General features: G+C 39.2%; 2 protein-coding genes across 4 annotated transcripts in view; both read right to left on the bottom strand.

Moving 5' to 3' along the window:
- LOC122883489 (MICOS complex subunit mic25a-like) overlaps positions 1–15,781 on the bottom strand; it is a 112,840-nt gene extending 97,059 nt beyond the window's left edge. The window contains exons 1-4 of one of the 3 annotated variants that reach the window (XM_044212247.1): positions 15,557–15,781; positions 11,975–12,071; positions 10,740–10,860; positions 9,580–9,724 (exon numbers count right to left, since the gene is read on the bottom strand). In XM_044212247.1, coding sequence (XP_044068182.1) covers positions 9,580–9,724; positions 10,740–10,860; positions 11,975–12,071; positions 15,557–15,640 — 447 coding nt within the window. In that variant the 5' untranslated portion in view covers positions 15,641–15,781. Of the gene's footprint in view, positions 1–9,579; positions 9,725–10,739; positions 10,861–11,974; positions 12,072–13,508; positions 13,533–15,053; positions 15,235–15,556 lie in introns of those variants that run through there. The other 2 variants (XM_044212249.1, XM_044212248.1) reach the window with 2 other exon arrangements.
- Positions 15,782–16,095: 314 nt separating this feature from the next.
- LOC122883487 (E3 ubiquitin/ISG15 ligase TRIM25-like) lies at positions 16,096–21,359 on the bottom strand. The gene is made up of 4 exons (XM_044212238.1): positions 20,499–21,359; positions 19,402–19,541; positions 18,060–18,227; positions 16,096–17,523 (listed from the first exon to the last, which is right to left on the bottom strand). The coding sequence occupies exons 1-4, from the start codon at positions 21,123–21,125 to the stop codon at positions 16,815–16,817; spliced, it is 1,644 nt and encodes a 547-aa protein (XP_044068173.1). The 5' UTR covers positions 21,126–21,359; the 3' UTR covers positions 16,096–16,814.
- Between the last annotated feature and the right edge of the window lie 1,661 nt (positions 21,360–23,020).

Below are 23,020 nucleotides of genomic sequence, written 5' to 3'. Positions count from 1 at the left end.
CATAGTACGAGAAGAGATTAGGTAGATTAGATAAACATGGGGAACCTGTGCAATAACATTTGTGACAGGCTTTCCAATAAGAGAATTTCACACTTGAAACTTAATATAGTGCATGATGGGCAGAGAGACAAAGCAACAGACAGAAAAAGAGAGAAATAAAGAGAGAGACCAAGAGAGTGAGAGAGAGAGATGCTTCCATCTTTGTGTAAAAATCAGTGAAACATGGAATAGGCTTTTGTTGCCATCTAGTGTCTTTTGGAGGAACTAGTTAATCCAGCACGTTCAACAGATGTGCCATTGAGTAAACATAAAGTAACTAATAATTTTTCTGAAACTGAACCTTTGTACACCTTTGTCTTTAGCTCTATACAGTCTGTTGCCTTCTGCTACACAGCAATTCTTGTATCACCTCTCACATTACAATCCCCCTGTGGTTTATATGACAACTCCAATTTCAGTGCTTGTGGAGAGTACCACTAGCTTGTAAGCCTGTTAAATTGTGAATCGTGTGGAGATTCAACATTTAGAATTCAACTGGCAATTGCTAGTGGAGGTGAAATTCTCCCCCCGATAAATTCACCTACAAAAGTTTAACCTTTGTGGTGTAGCTGTCAGAGACAGCAGAGCTCTTCTATCAATCTGTCCTGCCCGTATCATTTAAACTGGGGAAAATTAATTAACTGTTCTACAGTCAGCATTAAAGAAAAATCCTGTTTATTGCTAGAGGTGTGTGTCCTTGTGTACATAATTTGTATTAAAATAGGGCATTCCAGTTATTTAGTATTGCAGTTCCATAAAGCTAAAGGACTTTGAAGAAACGTATTTAAAAAAACAATGGTAAAAACTGAACAGCAGAGGCCGAGATATCCTGAATTTTAATCGCCAGTGTGGCTCAAGCATGGATGTATTAAGAGAGCTGGATACGGCGTTGTCACTCAGCCTTGCTGCCAATTTGTCCTAGTGGCCACTCATGGTATTGTGGTGAAAAAAATCCCCTGTAGCCCAAAAAACATTTTCCCTATAGACCACCATTATAAAGGAATCATTTGTAAAATTAAAAAAAAATGTTCTAAGAATATGTGCAGCTTCCAAACTTGAAAGAGATTGATGAATCTACCTGAAGATTTTTAACTGGATTCCACTCAATGACCAAACAGCTTTTCCTTTTTTCTCCTTTTATTTTGGCAAGTTCAGCAGTTTAGTCTGATAGTTCAGTTAGATAGTTCCATTAGTCATTAGGAGAAAAACCTTTGAATAGAAAACTAGAATTACCGCTCTGCGGTTGTATGCCTCCACCAAGTTGTAGTTTACATCCATGTCTGTCCAGACTCATAATACTTGTAGTGAATACTTGGAAGGAATTGAATAAAAGGTATAGCAGAAAAAGGTATAAAAGAATCGCCCAAATCATTCTTAAATTATGGCTAAAAAACTATTTTGAGGTAACAATGAGTTTTGACTATAAAGTGTCCGACTAACTGTGAAATGTGGTCACAATCTCCCCTTCTGTTCCTGAGTTATGGTGTTGAATAATGGCTAAAAAAAGTGTTTTTTCAGGACTTTATGATGTCACAGTGAAGTTGACCTTTTGACCTTTGGTAGAAAATGTCATCACTTCATTGCTGTATCCCATTAAACATCTCTGTGAAATTTTGTCATAATTACAGCATTCTTTAGTTATGGCCAAAAATATGTTTGTCAAGATCATTTTGAGGTCACAGTGACCTTGACCTTTAAGTCAAAAGTGTCAGCAATTCATTGTCCGATCAACTGTGAAATATGGTAATCAATTCCTGAGTTATGGCCAAAAATGTGTTTTGTGAGGTCACAGTGACCTTGACCTTTGACCACTAAATTCTAATCAGTTCATCCTTGAGTCCAAGTGGACGTTTGTGCCAAATTTAAAGAAATCTCAGGAATGCCCTCAAGGCGATTCGCGCTCACGAGAATGGGATGGACGGATGGACAAAAAACGAAAACAGAAAAACAGAAAAATAAAAATATATATACATATATGCTATTATCACTCTTTGTAATATGATTTTTTAATCCATGGAGGTTATAGATTTGTAAAAATTTCCCAGAGGCTAGAAATGCTATTTTTATGTGCGTGATGTCATCCAAGGTAAAGCCTATTGGCCGAGTGGCAACATGCGGGCGGGGCCAGTGAGAAAAACACCAATGTGCACATGGACTGGGTCACACAACGCAACAATATTTTTATAATAACAATAATAATATATCAAATGACAATATGAAAACAACATGATACTGAAAGGAGTCGCTTGTAGTGAAGAACCTACAGAGAATTATCACCCAAAGCTGCAGCTTGCCTCGGCTTTAAGGAGCATTATAGGGTCTTTCAGCTCATTGTTTGTTTAGCTGTCCAGCTCAAAACTTTACTGTTTTGGTTCACTCTCATCGCTCCCATAGCATCGTTTTTAGCCACAGCAGGAAGCTGTATTCAGCAAAAAGGCTCTAAAAACTAACCTACTATCTAAACCTGCTCAGCACCAAACGGCAGCCACAGTTAGCGACTAGCTGGTGAACATAATGGAGCATTTAGCAAGTGAAGAGCTAAAAGGAGAGTGAAAACAGAGCTAAAAGGAGAGTGAATATTAGACTTACCTTCACCAGGTGGCTAGACACATTACACTACAGATAGTGTTGCTCCGTAACTGCCTGATGTGTAAATAAGCAACTGTTTGCTAATAAGTTCGCCATATCAACTTAGAAGGTGATGATATGTCGATGTTTTCACAGCTCGTTTCCGCTGCCCCGAAATGGCCAAAAAAAAATAAAAAATCAGTTATTGCAGATTTAAGTTGTAATATCTGATGTACGAGGCCCTAAAGATTTTTACTGGACAGTAGTTGGGTGTTGGGTGCAGGACAGTGACACTAGAGTGCACCAATTTTCTCATGAAGTGTTTCTTCATCTACAAACAAAAACTTATGCTTTTAGAATTATGTGAAAATACATTATGTACACATAGTAACTTTAACCAGCTTACATTCTTCCCTGTCCCATTATGTCCCAGTAAGATGCAACTGATTCACCTGTGCTTTACAGGTGTGTTAAAAAAAATGAGGAAAGCAAGGATGACATTTTGTATTAGCTGAAGCTGCATCAAAGGAAGTTAAAGGGCAGCTAATAAAATAGGCTTGCTAATCGTTCTGCAAGAACAGAGAGAGAGAGAGAGAGAGAGAGAGAGAGAGAGAGAGAGAGAGAGAGAGAGAGAGAGAGAGAGAAATGTACCATATGCTAATGTGACTTATAACCTTTTTTATGCTTTCAACAGGCACTAAAAGGCCAATAATACATTATAAAAAGAGAAAATCCCTTTTAGCCCTTTAGTTCGACTTCCTTTCTTTCCATTCTCCCGTTTCCCTCTCTCATTCTGAAATTAATCTGCGGAAGATTTGCTATTAACAAAGACTATTCACAGAGTGCAGGACAGTGGGTGAGGGCCTTGGCTGAAAGATGAAGAAAGAGCCAGGGGAATAGCAGGATCGTGCAGTTCACTGGGAAGAGGACAAAAGACAGGAGGAAATGAGTGAGGGAGTGAACGCTGGAGAAAAGAAAGACGCAACTAAATAGTAGATGCCGCACATCACTCTCCGACTCTCTGCGCCCACGCACACAGGACAGGAAGCACTTAGTCACCTATAGCACCTTCTCTACCTCCTCACACCTTTGTTCCACAATCAAGGCTAAACTCTGTCCATTGTTTCTTTTCTGCTCCTCACCCTACAGTGATTCTTTACAAAGTGAATGGCCACACATTTCTACTGTAAACTATTTCCTCCTCTCCTGCATCTCCCACTACTCCTCCCATTTATCATAATTCTGCAGGTCATCCAGTCACCTGTTGCACGCTCTCTATATCATCATCACCCCTTTTTCTGCAGTCATTCAAAATTAAATTGTTTTGAATTTTGCAGGATATCATTCATCTTTATTATGTTCTTTCAGTCTCTTTACCTGCTTGCCTTACAGTAATTCCACAGGAAATGTTTACTCAACTGTCAAACATCATCTCATTCTCACTCTACTTCTCATCATTTTGTTCTTATTTCAAGGTAACGGTTAGACACGTATCACTCATGCCTCCTATATATAGGAATTCTAAAGAATATGCCATCGTTTTTCTCTTCCCTCCTCCTATCCTCTTTTTTCCCCTTCCTCCTTCGTCACCTTAATTAATCTTTTCTGTCAACCCCTCTTTTTTACCTCTTCATCCTTCCTCTCAGTTCTCTTAACTGTGCAAAATGTAGTCATCTTGTAACCTTCTTTTAAATCATAGTTCTCTCCTTCTCTCACTCATCCTCCTAAAAGCATCGAAGAAACATTAGTAATAGTCATTCCTTCCTTCTCATCCTCCCATTGTTGCTCTACTCTTCCACCTCCTCATGATCCTCCAGGAAATGTTAAATCACTTGTGAATACTTCTTTTTCACCCTGTGGTTCATTCCCTCCTCTTCAGCTCAATTCTACAGGAAATGCGTGTCATCTTCTTTTTCACTCTTATTCATTCTCGGCTACTCTTCATCCTAACCCCTTCACAAAATGTTCAGCAACTTCTTTTTTATCCTTACATCCTTGCTCCCAATTACTTAGCAGATGCTTAATCAGCTGTCACCTCTTACTTCTCATCTTCTCATATGTTCAGTCTTCCTCATCTTTTTTTTCTCCAGGCAATATTGTATCACTGTCATCTCTTTAAATTTTTCCCTCACAGGGTGTGAAATTAACATGGGACACCTGACCATCACAGCCCACTAACTTTATTAAGATACCACCAGTCATGCTGGCTGGTATTCTAATTTGGGGGCTCTAATATAAAAACCCATTTGAATGTTTGGTAATACATTTTGAAAGTACATGTACACGGCTGCACTATGTTGTAGGTGTTTATAATGTCTTATGACACTAAGTAGCAATTGGCAGTCATAATGATGACAATAAAATGATAATAAACCTTATTTATTATACTTTCAAACAGTAATGAATTCTTGTAGTCAATGTCATAACCTGTTCCATGTGTTTAATCAGACACTTCTTCATGCAGGGTTTTTCCTGCACAGAGACATTTTTGGCACCCCCCCAAAGAGGTTTTAGCCAGTGCCAAAGGAAAATCACCAGCGCCAAAATGATAAGATTTGAGAATAAAATAGCCATTCAAAGCCTGTCAAAATGTATTTAATTAGCAATTTATTAAACAACTGTTGAACAAGCTGAACATTAACTTAAAAATGACATCTTAGACTTCCAGCAGTCAACTCCTCTCATCCAGCAGCTATATTTTACCACATATGCAAGTGGCGGTGGAATCCAGCTAAGCTGCATTGTTTTGCTCCACTGTGAAGCCAGCGCTAACGGGAGAGAGGACTTCCTGTGATTACTCATAAAATAAAAGCCATTTTATTGCACCTCTGTCCTAAACCAAACCAAGTATTTCCAGTAAGTGAGAACACGTCTGACAGAGAAATAAAAATAAAAAGTCCCTGTTCAGCTTTATGTAACTTTACTAGCGTCTTCTTCTCTTCACAGCACAGTTGTCCAGACGGTGAAAAGCTAATTTAGCTAGTTAGCAGTTGAGCTAACGTTACGAGTCATTGTGATTTGTTTTGCTGTGGTGGAAGAAAAAAAAAATCACAAGAGAAAACGCAGATTATCAATAATCTGATCACTCTGATTACTCTACCCTCAGCTTCCAGCTCCACAGCTCCGAAACGTATTTGGGAGACCTCTGGTTTTAGGCTATTTTAATTGACATTAAACCTTACTCGTTAGGGATGTGTCGGTCGCGAACAAGTCGGCTCTGTGAGCCGGCTCCTTTAAGTGAACAATGGGAGCCGGCTCACGTCTATGACGCCGTAATAACAAACAGGGACTTTTTATTTATTTTCTGTGGCAGCAAACATAACACACAGCCTTTCAGTAACTATTATACTGCAACCTGAGCTTATCTGGACACTTTAAGGTGGAAGAAGTATTCAGGTCCATTACTTAAGCAAAAGTACTAATACTAACTTTGAAAATACTCCACTACAAGTAACAGTTCTGAATTCTACACCTTCCTACGGTAAAAGTATGTAGTAAAATGGTCCCTGTCAGTGTTTTACTTTTATATATTATGTTTTTGGATTAATATTACTGCTGCATTAATGTGCATGTTGCATTTACTGCTGTAGATGTTTAAGGTCGTGCTAATTTGAACTACTTTACATACTGCTGGGTAGTTTAATCTACAGCAATGAATTATATTCTACAAGATATGGTTACACTATTTGAGAATTTACGGTATGTTATTCTAGAGAAAATGTGTATATTGAGATATATATCATATATCTCGGCATATTAGCCTAAAAATATTTAAATATTATTTATAAGTCATATCGCCCTAACTGTACGTGGACCAATCATGATTAGTGTTGTGCGTAGTCACCCCCCAAAGGCCCATTCAGAGCCAGAAAAAACCATGTCATGGTGTCCTTTTAAAGCTGCACTAAGCAATATTTTTATAGAAACATTAGCTAATATGTCAAATGCACGTCATGTTCTGCTTTTTGTGGAATTCGTCACCAAGTGAGCTACAAAATGATTAGTGCTGTTTTAAAGCAAGACCATTCATTTTGGAAATAAGACCTAACACATGCTTCTTCTTACAAAGTTGAATTCATTAGCAATAAAATGCACCCTTGCTCAATTAAAATTTTGTTTCTACAGCCTTACTTGGTCTGGTATGAACAGTATGGTGGATTATGTTCCACATAATTTTTTGACATTTTAACATTGAGTTAAGAATGTGAGCAAATCTGCCCATACCACGCATATGTGCATATATGTATTTACAGCACAAGAAACAGTAATTACAAGGAGCCCTCAGCATCAGGAGGTCCAGTCCTGCTTGACCGGTCATTCTGCTCACGACGTCCCTCCAGCGGCTTTCTATTAGCAGTGGGAGTGTGTTGGAGTGTAGATAAGACAGGCACTACACCATGTCTCAACACGGGGGGAGGCAGGTGGAAGGGTGGGGGGGGAGGTCACGTGAAACAGGCACCGGCTGTTTTGTCAAACAAGCTCTCCCTTTCTCACGACTAAACATCCAACCCCGCACCACTCCTATCTCCAGCTCCAGAAAACTCTCAGGGTGCAATTTACCGCTTGCACTGCACTGATAATACTGTCTCCAGGGCAAGAAGGAGAGTGATGGGCAGGGATAGAGAATAGAGAAATACAGAAAGAGAGCAAGAAAAAAGAGGGAGAGAGAAAATGGTAAAGAGGGGGAGATAGAAAGAGAACAGGGATGTAATAGGTGAAAGGAGGAGGAGGCAGAAGGAGTATCACCATGTAAATTACAAATGCAATCCCAAGATCCAATTTGTGTGCGAAACGCTCCAACATGTGATTAAACCAGAGAAAACATCACCAGACTAAATCATGAATTGACCCGATACAAACGTATCTCTAGAGAAACTAAAATGAATCCGCTTTTACACAGCTTTATCACTGAACTCACTGCATGTAAAACCTAAAGTCTTCAGTCAAAAGTGCTATGACTTCTGACCAAAACTCAAAAAGGTATGGTATCATTAGGCACAGACTACAACAGCTCCGCCAACAGGTCACTAGTGCATGTTACAGTGGGAAGAGGATTTTTCATAACATCCACCATTTTAATTAAAGGATACATCTGAGTGACAAACACGACACAGAAGGTTTTTGCATGTGCAAACTGTAAATCACAGTCAAGAACAAAAGTAAATTAGACATGTTAGCTAATCTACAGAACTGCAGGAGGTGATTATTTAACACTGCTGCCAAGATTTTAGGTCTCTCCAGACCCAACCTCTCAGAGCACAATTGTAAGGTCATCACACACATTGCAAATACAATAGCAGAGGACATCACACACCCACTCAATCGCCACCTCACTGTACTGCCCTCTGGGTGCAGGTACAGGTCCCTGAGGTGCAGAAGGGTTCGCTTTGGCAAAAGCCTGGTACCTAAAGCCATAGCAGCCCTAAACAGGGTGACTCGCTGAGGGAACTACTTTCATGTTGTTGCTGTGTGCTGTTGTGTTGTACTTTATGTATTTTTGTCTGTCACTGGTGTGTGATGATGTGTGTCTTGCCTGTGAAGTACAGTGCTGTGAAAAAGAATTCTCCCAAGGGGACAATAGAGTCTAACTAACTAACTAACTATTTAAATTACCATTATGGCCTTTAGGTCTTTCCTCAGGCAGCATATACAGCAGGGGTGTCAGTCATTCTAGTGCTGTCAGGAATGGTAAAGGCAACATTGCACCAGCAGGGACAACAAATTCATTTCCCACAAATAGCAAATAAGAAATGTTGCTTTGTTTTGTTTTACTGTAACCAGTAGTTTTGATGTCTAACCTATGGTAGGGCATAATTGGTGTACACGTATTTTGTTTATTTTAATAATTATGTGTGTGTGTGTACTGATTGTGCCCCATGCTACTCTGTTATAGAGAATACATGTGCAGACCCTGAATTCTAGTGAACCTTGTTTTCTTTGACCTGTGAGCAACTATCTTACAGCTGCTACAAGAGTACATTGGCCTAAAACACCATCTGAGGATCACCGCATTCACAAAAAAATAAAAATACACATTAACAGGTATTGTATATTGTCAGCAATGCAGTGTCTCATTTCACTCATTGCATTTTGAATTTGCTACTGATATGTATATATGGGTGTATGTTGTCAACATGCTTTAGGTACTGATGGACTCCCCTATGAAAACCATCCAAAACATAATTTTTTGTGTACAGTAAATTGCTAATGTTTTTGATGTTGAATACCACAACAATTATTTGAATGACTAGTCAGTTAAAACTTTCCATCACCACTTAGGAGTTTGTTATAGTATGCTGACCAGCTTCCCATATGAATGGGACTGTTAATGAAATGCTGGTAAAGAGAACAGTTACTTAGTTGATTATACTAGGAAAGCATTGCTAGCTTCTCTGCTTTACAGCAGCAGTGCAATTGTTTATCCAAACTATGTTTCATCAATTCATATCATACAAACATGGCAGGAAAAAAAAAAATCGGCCAAGGGTTAAAAACACGACTATGGGGCACCCAGGTAGCTCACCTGATAGAGCGTGCGCCCCATGTACAAGGCTGAGTCCTTATCACAGTGGCCAATCTAACCCGTAGCTCTTTGCTGTATGACATCCCCCCTCTTTCCTGACTCTCTTCAGCTGTTCCTATCAAAAAATAAAGGCAAAAAGCCCAAAAAAATAATCTACAAAAAAAACAAAAACCCACTACTATGACATCAAACATGGTTTTGGCCCAAGACAACCCTAATTGGGATCTAAGTGAACTTGTGTGGTTTGCCAACAAAGCTGTCCTTTAAAAGTGATGTACTATCTTTCAGATATCTGAAGTCACAAGGTCGGTGTTAAAGGGGTACGAGACAGGAAAGAAAACAGAAACAACGGAGCTTTCAGCTTAAGAAAGTAGAAAATATGTGTTTGACCAACTGCTTGTGTATGTGTGTGTGAGTTTGTGTGCGTGTGTGAGCACGTGCGACTGTACCAGTTGTTTGGCCTTCTCAGCTTCCTGGTGTATATGTTGTCTTTCCTGGCTCATGGCTTTAGTCATCTCCTCCCTCGCAGCTTCCCTCTCTCTTTGTGCCACCTTGGCTAATTCCTCCTTCAGTATTTTCTGCTGGAGTTCATACCTGAAACACATACACATGCACATAAATACACACATAATAATGCTTACATTTGTTGCATACTGTCATCAGTTGCTGTTTTCCAAAGTCCTCTGATTACAGTCAAATGCTCAAAACAAACATTTCCACAAGGTGGCAGCATATACCAAATTTCATCAGACTAGTCATATACATCGACTATCTAAACTGTGCTCATAAAATCACAATATTAATTCTCCTGTAATGAAAGGAATACTGAGAGTGATTGTGAAAACAGTAAAAATAAAGATAGAAGAAGTTTCATCAGGTGAAATTTTACATTTTTACAACTTTTCTTCAGTTTTCAACCAATTTGACCAATGTTTTACATTTATAACTCAATAAGGTATTTTGTGTTGAGCGCTGCAATGAAACATCATTGATCCTATAGACAGTCTGACCTAGACCTTAATGAAAGGAGGCATGTCTGACTGAAAAGAACATATGCAAAACTTTTATACTGTTCCCCAGTTTAAACTCTCTATTGAGGGCCATCTGACCTAAAACATTTGACTCTCAAAATGTAACTGCAAACGTTGGTTCCTCAGCCATAAACCACTAGTGAACTCTAACACCTGTTCTTCAGCAACTGATGCTAGTAAACTGACATGGCCAAAGTCAGCTAACTGGTCTAGACTGTCTGTACACGCGTCATGCATTTATATTGCACTGAGCCCCACAAAAAGGAAACATGGCATGTATTCATACAAAGAGAGTATGGAATAAGTAGCTTGGTATTACAAAACCACAGGGGCGACTGTGGCTTAGTGGTACAGCAGGTCGTCCACCAATCGGAAGGTCGGTGGTTTGATCCCGGCTTCCCCAGCCCACATGTCGAAGTGTCCTTGGGCAAGACACTGAATCCCAAATTGCTCCTGAGGGCCTTTGGTGTGTGAATGATTAATTACTTTAATGAGCAGTTCTGCCATTGTGTGAATGTGATATGTAGTTGCAGCGCTTTGAGTAGTCAGAAAGTCGATTCACATTTTCTTTAACCCACCTCCTCTGTTCTTCCTTAGCGTAGGAGACTGGTTTGCTTGTGCTGGACTGGGTACTGGGTTGGGTCCGGTGCTGTGGGCTCTGCTGAGGTGGAGAGTTTGAGCTGGTGCTGAGAGAGGCACCTGGACAAAGACAGAGTGGATATTAATAGGCAGAAGACAAGCTATTATGAACTTTGACAGTTTGGTGACTTACAGTATTACTATTAAAATATTAGTATTAGTATTATATTCAAATATTATTTAACCTGATATTAAAATTTTGATTTTAAAAAAGTGGGGTTCGATTTATATTAGAGGACTAGACAATTAAGCCTACATATTCACATCAGATACTCTTGAATGAAGAGAGTGCTGGTGTAATACCGGGTCCTACAGAAATGTTACATTATGGGTTGATTGTAGCCTTGATGTTGCTAAGCTAGCAAGGTTCTCAAGTCCTTTTATAGTATGGCTGTTAGCGTTAGTCAGTTTAAGTTTGCCCAGTTTCTGATGGCTTGTATGTATAACGCGTGTTGCTGGCACAGAGGAAATAAATTGACAAGTGAAAATGAGTGGAAAGCATCTCCTAACGTCTTTACTGCAGAACCAGCCAGTGACCAAAGTATCTGTCAAGCTGCTAATGATCACTGCTGACACAGTGTCATAATGAGGAGCTCGAAAAGAGTCTGAAAAATGTTAACTACAATAGAAAATTATCCTGACCGCTTCAAGAGTCTCACAGGAGAGTGTGAGAGCATGTGACTGATAGGCTTCAGAGATGAACTATCTAGCTTCTTATCCTTGAACTAACAGTATCTCAGGGAAACTTTCCCAACAGGACTAGTCTGAAAGTGTTTTGTATCTCCAATTTCCAAAAGCAGGTGTTGGAAAAGTATTTTAATCAGGGTTGTCTTATATTCAAGCCAATACAGTAATTAACACATTTTATTAATTAAGTTACCTGTTCTATGTCTACTAATCATTATTATTATTGATTATTTTTGGTACTGATTAGGATTTGTGGCACAAAAGATATTATACAACTGTGACTGAGTAATACACTTCATGACTAGTAAACTGACCTATATGTATCAAATCTGTGGAGTTCCCCTTTCATGTCTAAATGTGGAATGATAAGTCTACAGTATAACAATATGTTAAAAACAGCACATTAACCTGGTCAGCCAGCAACATTTGGTGTTCAAGTTTTCTCAGGAAAACCTTTTGTGACGGAACATTGTAAGGTGCATGATACCTGTGTCTTTCTGAGGGCCTGAGGTTGATGATGATGATGTGCGTTCTGGAGCAATGTTGGCTACTCCTCTCATCCTCTGGAGAACATCTTCTGACAGCTAGACAGAGGGATAAAGAGTAAATTAAAAAAAAGACAAAGATGGGTAGGCTACAGGACACAGTGAGAACCTAGGATTGCCCTAAAGGCTTTTCGTTCTTTGATTTGTTTTCTTTACAACAGAAACAATGAGAGGCCAATTTTATACCTTGGGAAGGACTGAGTAACTTTCAGCTCTACTTTGTGTGTGTGTGTGTCCAGGGAAAACATAGCTACATCAAAAACCACAGTAGGCAGCACCAGCCACTGACTCACTGTTTCTATGACTCACAACATTTGAATGTGCAGGAAGGGCTGGTAAACAGGATTATCTGTTAAGACTCACAATCATTATGATGGATGGAAGTACCAGAACTACAGTATAAACTCTTAACTTGCTTGAATTGCTTAGGTTTATCTTATATATTCCAGTGGCTGTTATACTTGACTAGCTTGAGTGTAGCTAGGTCTGAAGGTGCCTTCAAATCCTATGGGAAATTTGGAAATTACATCCAACAAAGTTCTCATACATTTCAGAAAGTAGGAATTTGCTATGGCTGCCAGCCTGCACACTACCAGCATTCATACATTTTCTGTGTGTGTGTGCAAACATGTAACTTTAACCTCTCACTTTGAAAGCAGCCCATAATTAAAGATTAGGTGCTGAAACGCACTACTTCACTGACCTCCTCTAGTCGGAAGTTTCCAGAATATTGTACCTGTGACCATACCCAGCATCACTACTGAGTGTGGTCGAAAGAATGCTCTACCAGTAATCACACTCAACAGGCTGTGAAGGTCAGAGTGCACTGAGTACACTTCTACATCACTACAGCAAGGTGAGAATCACAACCAGGCCAGCAAAAAACACTTCACTGGTGTGAAAAGTAAAGGTGTACTGTGTCAGTCAGTAAAAGGAGCAGTGTGTAGGATTTAGTGGCATCTAGCGTTGAAATTGCAGTTTGCAATCATTTGATGGTGGCCGTGAAAACCCGCGAAAAACTAGGGCTGGGTTCAAAAAAAAAATTCCTATTCAAATTGATCTTTATTTGAATAATCCCGCCTAGGTCAGAAAGTGGTGTTTACCCGTATATTTTCGATGTATGAGGCTAGGCCGGTTTCCCCCGAGCTGCAGCCAGACCCCAGCCACCAATGTTAGTTGCTCCTCTACAGGAGAAGCTTTCTCCGGCTGCGAAGTGCAGCGAGTTGGGCTCCACGGATCGGAAGGCGTACCAAGGGTGCAATACTGGAATACTTGGGGAAACTTTACAGATCTGGCTGCTTTCACGTGTTGTGCTGCTAGCTTGATGAACTCTTTCTCTGAGCTAAAAACAGCACAGATGCGCCTAACGTAAGGAGAAGGAAGTTCACAAACAGTGCTTATAAATGTTGATATATAACCACACGGTATTAAAGCGTGAATAACACTAAAATTCTACAACATATTATGCTAACTTACATGTATCATGGAGGTTTTGTGAGTCGAATGAAAATGTGCCATTCAGGTATACAGGTTCCCGGGTTCACCCGACTGACTGAGTGAGCAGTCAAACAATCTATGTCTAATCTTTCTAATCTATCTTTTTTGTTCTTTTAATGCAGAAATAACAGCACAACATTTAGAAATGCAATACTTGATAATTAAGGGGCATTTCAACCTTAAATGTCAAGTTGTTTTTCTTAATATCTATATATTTATTTATAATCTAATGGTTGGGGAAACACTGGGGTGTATGAATGGAAATATCAGCTCTGTTATAGGTGATTTAAAGGGTCATTTCTTAATGTAAACATTAATATTTTTAATAATGCACCAGGTTAGAGGGTTCCTTGTACAATTTTACTTTTTAATTTTAGCATTAGTTCTCTGAGAATCTCTTTCATATCCAAGCAAAACTGGTATTGTTACTAAAAATATCCCTAACCAAATCAATATTGAATCAAATCGGGACCTTGTGAATCAGAATAGAATCAATTCGGGAAATCAGTGGCGATACCAAGCTCTACGAAAAGCACGAACGGCCCTATCTAGAGCCAGTGATTGGTTTGTCCGTTCTGGGATACTGCTGAAACATGGCGGTGCAACATGTCAGACTCCATGGAAGGGGAACCGCTCCCTCTGTAGATATAGAGGGCTTATTCTAAGCTAACAAAAACACAACAAGTCTTACTTTCAGGTGATGAACTAATGAAAACATACTTATGAATATTATCGCCATATTCTGCAAATAGAGCCCCCTAAATCATACACACTGGACGTTTAAAACAAACCTCTATCATGAAACAAAACCTGCAAGGACTTTGGCTACAAAAAATGTTAAGTCTTTCCAGTCTGTCCGGGAAACCGCTGAAATTACATTCCATGATCTAATCCATGTTGTGAAGGCCATTTGACGGAGGTGAGGATGTAAAGGTGTAAAAGGGTCAAATGCTCGGCTTATGCATTCTGCGAAAGTAGCTGTTTTCATATCCTGTTCCAAACGTTTTAAGGTATTTATGTTTCTCATTTTAGTTGTTCCTGCCTGTGCACAGGTCTTCATGTGGTGACATGAAGTCTTGTCCTTCCTTAATGCAGTTTAGGATTAGAAGCACTTGCTTTTATGCAACACATCTCTCTGTAAATGCTAATGCACAAAAATCATTGCCATGTTATTACATGACTACATAGATGTATCAATCAAAGTGCATACATAATTACAGGAATCACTATTAACTACATTTAAAATGTTTAAACATAGAGTAGTTTAGTGTTTTTGGCTACATTTTCAGTTGTATTACCATTTCATTGGTTGGTCATGACTTGCACCCTGAAGAATTCGTACATTTACAATAGCACTGGAAGACAACAGTGTCAATAGGCAGAAAACAGCACGCCAAACTTCATTCTAAATCTGCCCATTTAAAGCCTCTACCTTGATTATGGACAAATACCCTTATAGCTACAACAACATTTGAGACCGTTAAAACAACAACGGGAATCTCCTTGATTTAGCAATACACTCACCGTGCAATTGACATATTCCAACAAAATACTAGCGAACGTAAACGATTGGTTCGCCTTCTAACAGCTAGCTGAACGCGTTATCTTTAACGTTGTTAGCAAACGCTGGACAGTAATTAGCTAGTGAATTGTGATAAATGTAGTTCTGCTGGGTGGATAATCCATATGCCGAATTTACCAGAAGACACTTGAGGTTTCTAAAAGACGCTTGTCATCTTCCAGATATGTTCTTTTGCCGACATGCAAGGCACACGTCTATCTACACCTTATTATGACTGAGTTCGGCGTAACGAAAAAAGGGCATGTTTCATGTCGTATATCAACCTGCCCTAGCCCCTGCATCCCTTTAGATCCCCCCACATCAGGTGTTGCTTTACGGGTTGTAGACTTAACTTTATTTCATCTCAGATTAAACTGGTAACTTAATTTGCAACATGCTAACGTTAGGCGTAACGTTAAAGTTAACGTTAGCATGGCTTATCAAACGCTAGCTATATTAGCATTACCTTGACTCCACGAAGAATCCTGACTCTGTCCTCATCATCGACACCGAAAGACACTTTTCTGGTCGTACTCTCTCCCGAGCCCATGGCTTCTGGCGTTAAGTGACAGATTTCCTAATGACCTTACGTATAGTATAGTAGTTAATGTTACTAATATGAAATAATCTTAGTTTTCTGCCCAATGATAGAATAAGTGACAGATCAGATGGGATCTGGGTTGCCAGATTATCCTTAAACCATCCCCCTCTCACAGATGTTTTTAAAACCCGGGGCATGGTTTCCTATTAATGTAGTAATCAGATGGAGCAAGTAACTTCAATTATTCACACACTATTCACAATTTATCTGCATGTGTTTTACACGTGCATTTAGGTAAAAACAGTTGAATTACTGTCAGTTACCTATTTTCAGCTCTACCTGGCAACCCCAATGTCACACTTGACTGAATGAACTGCCAAGAGCCAATCATATACCATACCATACATACTGTCATAGTACATATAGTTATGGACACACAGACATTTTGTCAACATACACACAAACATTATCATCAGAGTTTATTTGTAGCATAAACACAAGCATGCCTCATATTCAGCCTAAATGTCAATATTCACACACATCAATGTTTACTGTATATAAAGAAAATAAAAGGCAAACACAAAACATTCAAGAGACATTCAGTTAATTTTCAATAAACAGACAAATGGAAACATGCTAAATCTTAGTGTCTCAGATGGACAAATGATAAAAAGAAAAGAAAAATCCCACAAAATTCTCTTATACATAACACATGTATTGATCTATGTACTCGACAAAAAACACCCTAATCATGAATATAAAACTTAGTTTTTGTAAACAAACTATCATGTGATTAAAATGCTCCAAGTTACGTAATGCAGTCATGCTAGATAGCAACTTTTGTATTATATCTTTGCACAATGAAGTATTGTTTCCCAGCAGTTGAAAATGTATTTGTGGTAGCCAAACTCCTGAACTGTGGGACTTGACAGCTGCAAAACAACATCACAGTACATTTCCAAGCTAAATACTGAGTAGAGAAGTTATTTTCCTACTACAATTACACATGAATGCACAATTTTGGCAAAATCTTTAATCACTCTGCACTTATACCATACGGACTTTTAAAAGAAAGCAACAAATACAAAAGTACAAAGAAAAATCTTAGTTGTAGGCCAGTTTACTTGCTTGAACATCCACATAAATTCTATGTTTGGGAAATATTAAATAATAGAAGTTGTGTTCATATCCCACTGTGCAGTGTGATCCAGGACTCTGTTGTGTTTGAATGAATACTGAATGCTGGGTAAACCGGCTCCTTAAACACAGCCCTGAAGGTGTGGAGATGCTCCCTGCGCCCTTTGGTGCTGTGGAACATTAATGTCCCCCCTTCATAGTCCAGCGCTATCTCAATCTTCAGCGGATGATTGGTCACTTTCCCCAGAGCCTCATTGCAGGAGGACTGGCACACTGTCAGCTTGCCATTTTTCCACTGCAATCGCCAGGACACAGAGTTGTGTCCCAGACGACTGTGGTCACCACGGCGAGGGATACTCTTGTAACACACACCCAGCGACCACATGCTGTTGACCCCCACCTCTACCACCCATACGTGCTCACCACCCGAGAATCCCTGGCTGCACAGAACCTGGGGTGCGCTTGTAAAACGCTCTGGGTGCTCCACATATGGCTGCTTGGTGGGGCTGTACTTTACTGTGCGCAGATCACTGGAGACTATCAGGCTGGCGTGGGCAGTGCAGAGGTTGAATGTCAGGTCCAGGGGGTTGAGGAGGACATGTAGGGAATCCAGGAGCCCGGTCATTTCTGAGCGGAAGTCTTGGGTTTTGAGGCCTGCCTGGAGACGCTTAGTGTTGAGTGGAGCCTTCGAGGGTATCTTGGAGGGAATGGTGCCTGTGACAACTTCTCTCAGCTTATGTTCAATCAGCATGAACCTGGAGAGCAGAATAATTTCCTCAGTTGATTTCCATTGTTTTACTATGCTACCACGTGCTCTGCTTTGTTACTTGTCATCACATATCTTTACTTATGTGGGCTGCATGAATGCACAGACATATCTTTACATAAGGGCTGGCAAACATTTTTCTGAATGTGCGTGGACTTACCTGCACATACTACATATGTAAAACCCTTCTATATTTTACATGCACTAATAGCTAATAGTGCACATGTGTTCTTTCTGCACATTTTTATGTACACTATCGTATATACAGTATTACCTCAGTTTGTAAAGTTGATAATATGAATGGCTTGAAATAATTTTTCAAGGTACATGTAAGGACTAATCTCTATTTTTGTTCTCATCTATCCATATACAATGGGATAATGTATGTAGACAATTATGCATAGAGTAAATTTATCAGTGAAAATACTGATTTATTTTCCAGTATGTTGAGGTACTATTTCTTTCAATATTATTTTATATATTTATTCATTTTAGTTGTAAAAGCAGTATAGGTTTTTGTTGTACCTGTGTATGAAGATGCATGTGTCTGTCTCACTGAGGGCATGTGTGGCACTTTGCTGGGCCTCCAGTAACTGCTGCTGTTGCTCTTCGAGTGCACTCAATCCGAGCTGCCAGATTTTTCTGTGCTGGCCTCTCTCCTCTTCCAATAGCACATGCAGACACTCTCTGTACCTGAACACAACACAACAACGGTACATCAAAAGGAGGGTAAACTGGGAGCTCCAGTTAGCAAACATCATCATAATAATTTTCCACTTATAGATTTTATTTAGTCCTATTATTACTAGCATTGCTTCTATATTACTTACTAGAAATAGACTGATATATGTGGGCCGGTATAGGTTCATCCATGTTAAAGGTGTTTTCTTTCAATACACGTAAATGTGATTTGTTTGACATATTTATACATTGATTGGATAACTGGGTGATTGAAAAAATTTTACAATGTTTAATTTCTGTATTTGAAATTATTTTTCACTTAGCACCATCATCAGGTCAAATGTTTAGTTTATCCAATACTTTGGTTTATGACCAAATATCTGAAAAACTAATGACATTCCCATCAGCATCAGCTGTACTTTGTGTTTGGTGCTAATTAGCAAATGTTAGCATGCTAACACACTAAACTAAGATGGTGAACATGGTAAACATTATACATTATATATGGGGGAAACATTTTAGGTATTTCTTTCTTTTGCATGCAATGAAATCAAACATTACATTACTGATTAATGAGATAAATTATAATCTATCAGCATTTTATAATCTAAAAATTTTTTAGAGCTGTTCTTGAACAGTCCATGACATTTGAACACTATTACTTTGGTCAAAACGTTTACTGGCAATCTAAAAATGCTGAGTAACTGGATTAATCACATACAGTGATCGGTATGCTGAGTTTTGGCATGCATTTTATCTGCAAAAGTCACTGCCTGATCCTGCTCTTCAAGCTTGAAGAAGGCACCGCAGCTGGTAATCTGATGCACATACTGTCACTGACCTTAAACATAACCTGTGATTTACAATACAGGGAGGGTACTCCAAGGAAACCCTCTTCAACCACCATTTAAATGTAAACAGTTTACCCATCTTCTTTTAAAACTTACATACTGTAGAACATTGTCTTATTAATTTAAATACATAGTGTGCATTAGGATTGGAAACAATTCAAGTCTGTTATTTTGTCTAGACATATCTATTTTTATCTATCTAAAAATTCCATACAACATGATCACTGAAAGTAAAAAAAAAAAAAAAAAAAGATTCTTTATTAAGAGTTTATAAACTCATCTGCTGGACTGTGTGTGGTGCGGTTTGATCAGATAGCACACATGCAGTATATTACCTGTTCATTAGTGCAGCCATACTGTCCATGAGAGTGACAGCCTTGTTGACCAGTGTGTCTGCTATAGCTTCAGAAGCTCCTTGCTCCTCTGCTGTCATCTGTAGAAGACTCTCTGTCATCTGCAGCCTGTAGGAAACCACCTGCAAACACAGATTTAATGCATTGGAGATTTGTGTGGTTAACACTTTAATCTGGAATGACTGGATGTACTTTTCTTGTTAAAGGTTGTCAACACGGCAAGGGAAAACATTCCTTTCCTATCATTTCCACATTGTAAGTGAAAATAGATGAAGAGGCCTCGTCATTTTTTCTTTGAGTCCTTAAGTCCATGTGACTTTTTGGTGCGATGACTTGGTATTTCTACTCAGCACAGATTTAATTTAAGCATTTGAATCAGTCACCTGGAACTGAGAACTCACTTTGACCCTGTCAGAAGTCAGTGCTGTTCTCGTCAGACAGACAATCTTTGCATTCTTTTCATCCACCAGTTCCAGATTGCAGTGTGCCAGATAGCCGCCAACCACTTTACTCAAACCTTGAATGTCACGTTTTGATTGTTTTCACTTCATAAAGTGAAGCCTTGTCATCATTGCTCAACAATCTGCACTCTCTAAAGTGCTCTGTTTGTTAACAAGTTATTTTACAGGTCAGTAATTTCTGAATAGGTTTTCTGGAAAGAACAATGTCATGTAATTACAGGGAATCTTACAGGGCATCTAATTAAAGGGAAATATGAATTTCCTTGAAAGAAAGGTTTGATTTAAACACAAGTAAACATTCATTCATTATTCATTTATTGTTGGAAATGTTATTCTATATGTATGTCAAATTGAATGCTTGCCTGTAGACAAATTTCACATTTTTGCATGTTCAGCAGACCTGCTGCACACTGACTAAAACAATCTCTAGGTTAACAATTTAATTTAATTGTCTATAATTCCTCTATAATTAGTACCAAATTGCATAGTTGTTTCCAGTAAACTTCTTGGAAATTATTCAGAAATTTTACCCATAATATAAAACATTACATGCTACAATATAGGACGAATGTCTGTGGAATAAAAGCCTGGTTAATGTAACTGAAACAACAAAACTACCTTGCTGCGGCTCTCCAGTGCTCGCCTCATCTCCTCTTCGGCTACACTGAAGGTGAGAACATCATGGTTCTGGTGAAGGCCTTCTATGAAACATGTGGTGCACAGTAAGGTCATGTCGTTAGAACAAAAGTACTCAAAGGGATGCTGGTGGATGGCACAGCCTTTCATCCCCAGCTGTTTCAAGGGCTCCACCACAGTGTGTGCCCTGAACGACTCCTTCTCGTGGTGTCTCTGAAGGTGCCTGGAACACAGCGACACCTCACACTTCAGGCAGGTCTTCACAGCCAGTGACTGCTCATCTATACAGTGGTCGCAGAAAACCTCCATGCTTTCAGGCTGAGTCTCAGGCTGTTTGTCCAGCTGCAGTGTGGTGGCTTGGTAACCCTCGATGATGCCGCAGAGTTTGAAGTTTTTCTGCAGGGAATCCACACCCTGATACTCCTCGCGGCACTCTGGGCAACGTGGAAGTGTTTTGTCCCTCTTGTCAGTAGTGTCAACAGTCTTGCAGATACAGACTCGACAGTAGTTGTGGCCACAGGGGAGAACCACGGGATCAGAGTAGAGCTGAAGGCAGATTGGGCAGCTCAGTTCGTAGGCTAGCTGCTCCTCTGGCTTGGACAAAGACATGATGGGAGATGATGAGGTTGGTAGCTTCTTTTGTTACTCTTCTCTTTTCACGCTTGTTGTCAAAACCTCCTACCCATCTTACTTCACCTCTACCTTTTGTCCTAAAACTATCTCTCGTTTCTCCTTAACTCTGTCTCTTCTTCCCACCTGGCGAGGCTACAGGTGAGTCTACAATGACAACAGGTAACATAGGCAGTATACAGAGCAAACAAGGAAGTCAGCAACCCCTAACTGTTTATCAGAATGGCAGGAGGTGTATCCACAAATGTGTGCGGTGCAGGACAGCATTCCTTTCCACAAGGCCCGGTTGTCTGTGCTACCAGGAGTTCACACCACAATAGAGGTTGCTGTTGATGGTAAATATATGCTACACATGACAGTATTATACACAAGCCCTCAGAACACATTTTGGAAATTAGAAAGTAAATTAAGTGTCAGGACCCCTCTTTACTGTGTGGTGTATAACACTCTTTAGAGAACATAAGAAATGCATGATGGTCAAAAGAGATTCAGGTTTTATCCAACAGCAACATTGTTTGGTTTATTGTGTGCATGTAAAGTAAGTGTATGTGTGTGTTTCGGCATGTGTTTGGATGTACAGTAAATGGAGGAACCTGGTATTGTATACACACTAAAATCACATGCCTCCTGTTGACTGTAGACACTGCAGGGGGAAATGCTTGTCACTCCCACCTCCTTCAGTGTTATGTTTTACGTTTTAATAAAGTATCTAGAGGGTTCATTTAAGAGACTTCAGTTGAGGTATCAAGGTCACCTTCCAAGAAAAGGTCAAGTGGAAAAAAGCACATCTGTGACTACTGTTTCAGGCAACAAACATTGTTGTGAGACTTTGACACAAGGACATCAGGAAGGACATCTGGTGGGCACAGAGCCTGGGAAAGAGCAGGGAGCCAGTGTGAAACAGCATGTAACAAAAATACTTTACAAATCTATTATAAATAGAGCTTGATGTACATTCTTTACCTTGAAAACAGCAGTTAACAAAACAATCTCAACTCAAGGTCCACTTACTTGCTTGTTCTGGAGCTTTTAACTGTCTCGCTTGGTCCTCATCAGCACTTCAGGTCCATGTTGGCAAAATTATAGAAAGTTCTGGTGGAAAGCTCCAGAAAAAGAAAGTAAGTGAACCTTGGGTCAAGATTGTTTTCCTCAAATTGGAAACTGTTCATTATCTCATGTCTATTTGATCAAAAACAGGCATAATACAAGACTTCACAAATGAATCAGTCCATCACTAAACAAAAAATATTGAATAAAAAATGGATTTATTAATAATTCACTGAAACAATTAATAGCTGAATCAAACAATAAAATAAACCTCTAAATAATAAATAATAATAAAAAAAAACTCTAAATAACCTCTGAAACTGTTGTGAAACTACTGTTGAATTGTATTGTATTATACAGATGTATTTCTTTCAACAAGGCAATTCAAAGTGCTTTACATAAGACATAAAAGGCATTAAGAAAAGAAACAGCAATATATAAAGGACATGTAAATAGCTAAAATAATATACAACAAATAAAACAGAAAAAAATAAAAAATAAAACTTTTAATGTATTGACTGTTGGGAACATATTGAGCATACAAATGGACAGCAGAGAAGTGGATTCGGCTTAATAAGTGACTTGAGAAGTTTCTATGTACAGTGGTGTGAAAAAGCGTTTGCCCCCTTCCTGATTTCTTTCAGTTCTTTATAAACAAACAAACAGTAGTGTTTTAAAATCAATTATTTGACACACAGGAAGCCAGTATAAAGGTCTGAGAACTGGAGTGATGTGATCCATTCTCCTGGTCTTAGTGAGGACTCTCGCAGCAGCATTCTGAATCAGCTGCAGCTGTCTTTTTAGAGAGACAGATATTGCAGGGTGTC

This window comes from Siniperca chuatsi, linkage group LG10, assembly GCF_020085105.1.
Source record: "Siniperca chuatsi isolate FFG_IHB_CAS linkage group LG10, ASM2008510v1, whole genome shotgun sequence".
In the NCBI taxonomy this organism is placed as follows: domain Eukaryota; kingdom Metazoa; phylum Chordata; class Actinopteri; order Centrarchiformes; family Sinipercidae; genus Siniperca; species Siniperca chuatsi.
Note: the sequence above shows the minus strand (reverse complement) of the source record. Positions and strands in the feature narration are given on the sequence as shown.

Bases quoted from the DNA above. Each gene is read 5' to 3' on its own strand.
- LOC122883487 (XM_044212238.1), bottom strand. From the start codon at position 21,125: ATGTCTTTGTCCAAGCCAGAGGAGCAGCTAGCCTACGAACTGAGCTGC. The intron at 19,542-20,498 runs GTAGTTTTGTTG...CTGTGTTTGCAG, and splicing joins CACTGGAGAGCCGCAGCAAG to GTGGTTTCCTACAGGCTGCA. The intron at 17,524-18,059 runs GTACAACAAAAA...TCTGCTCTCCAG, and splicing joins ACATGCATCTTCATACACAG to GTTCATGCTGATTGAACATA.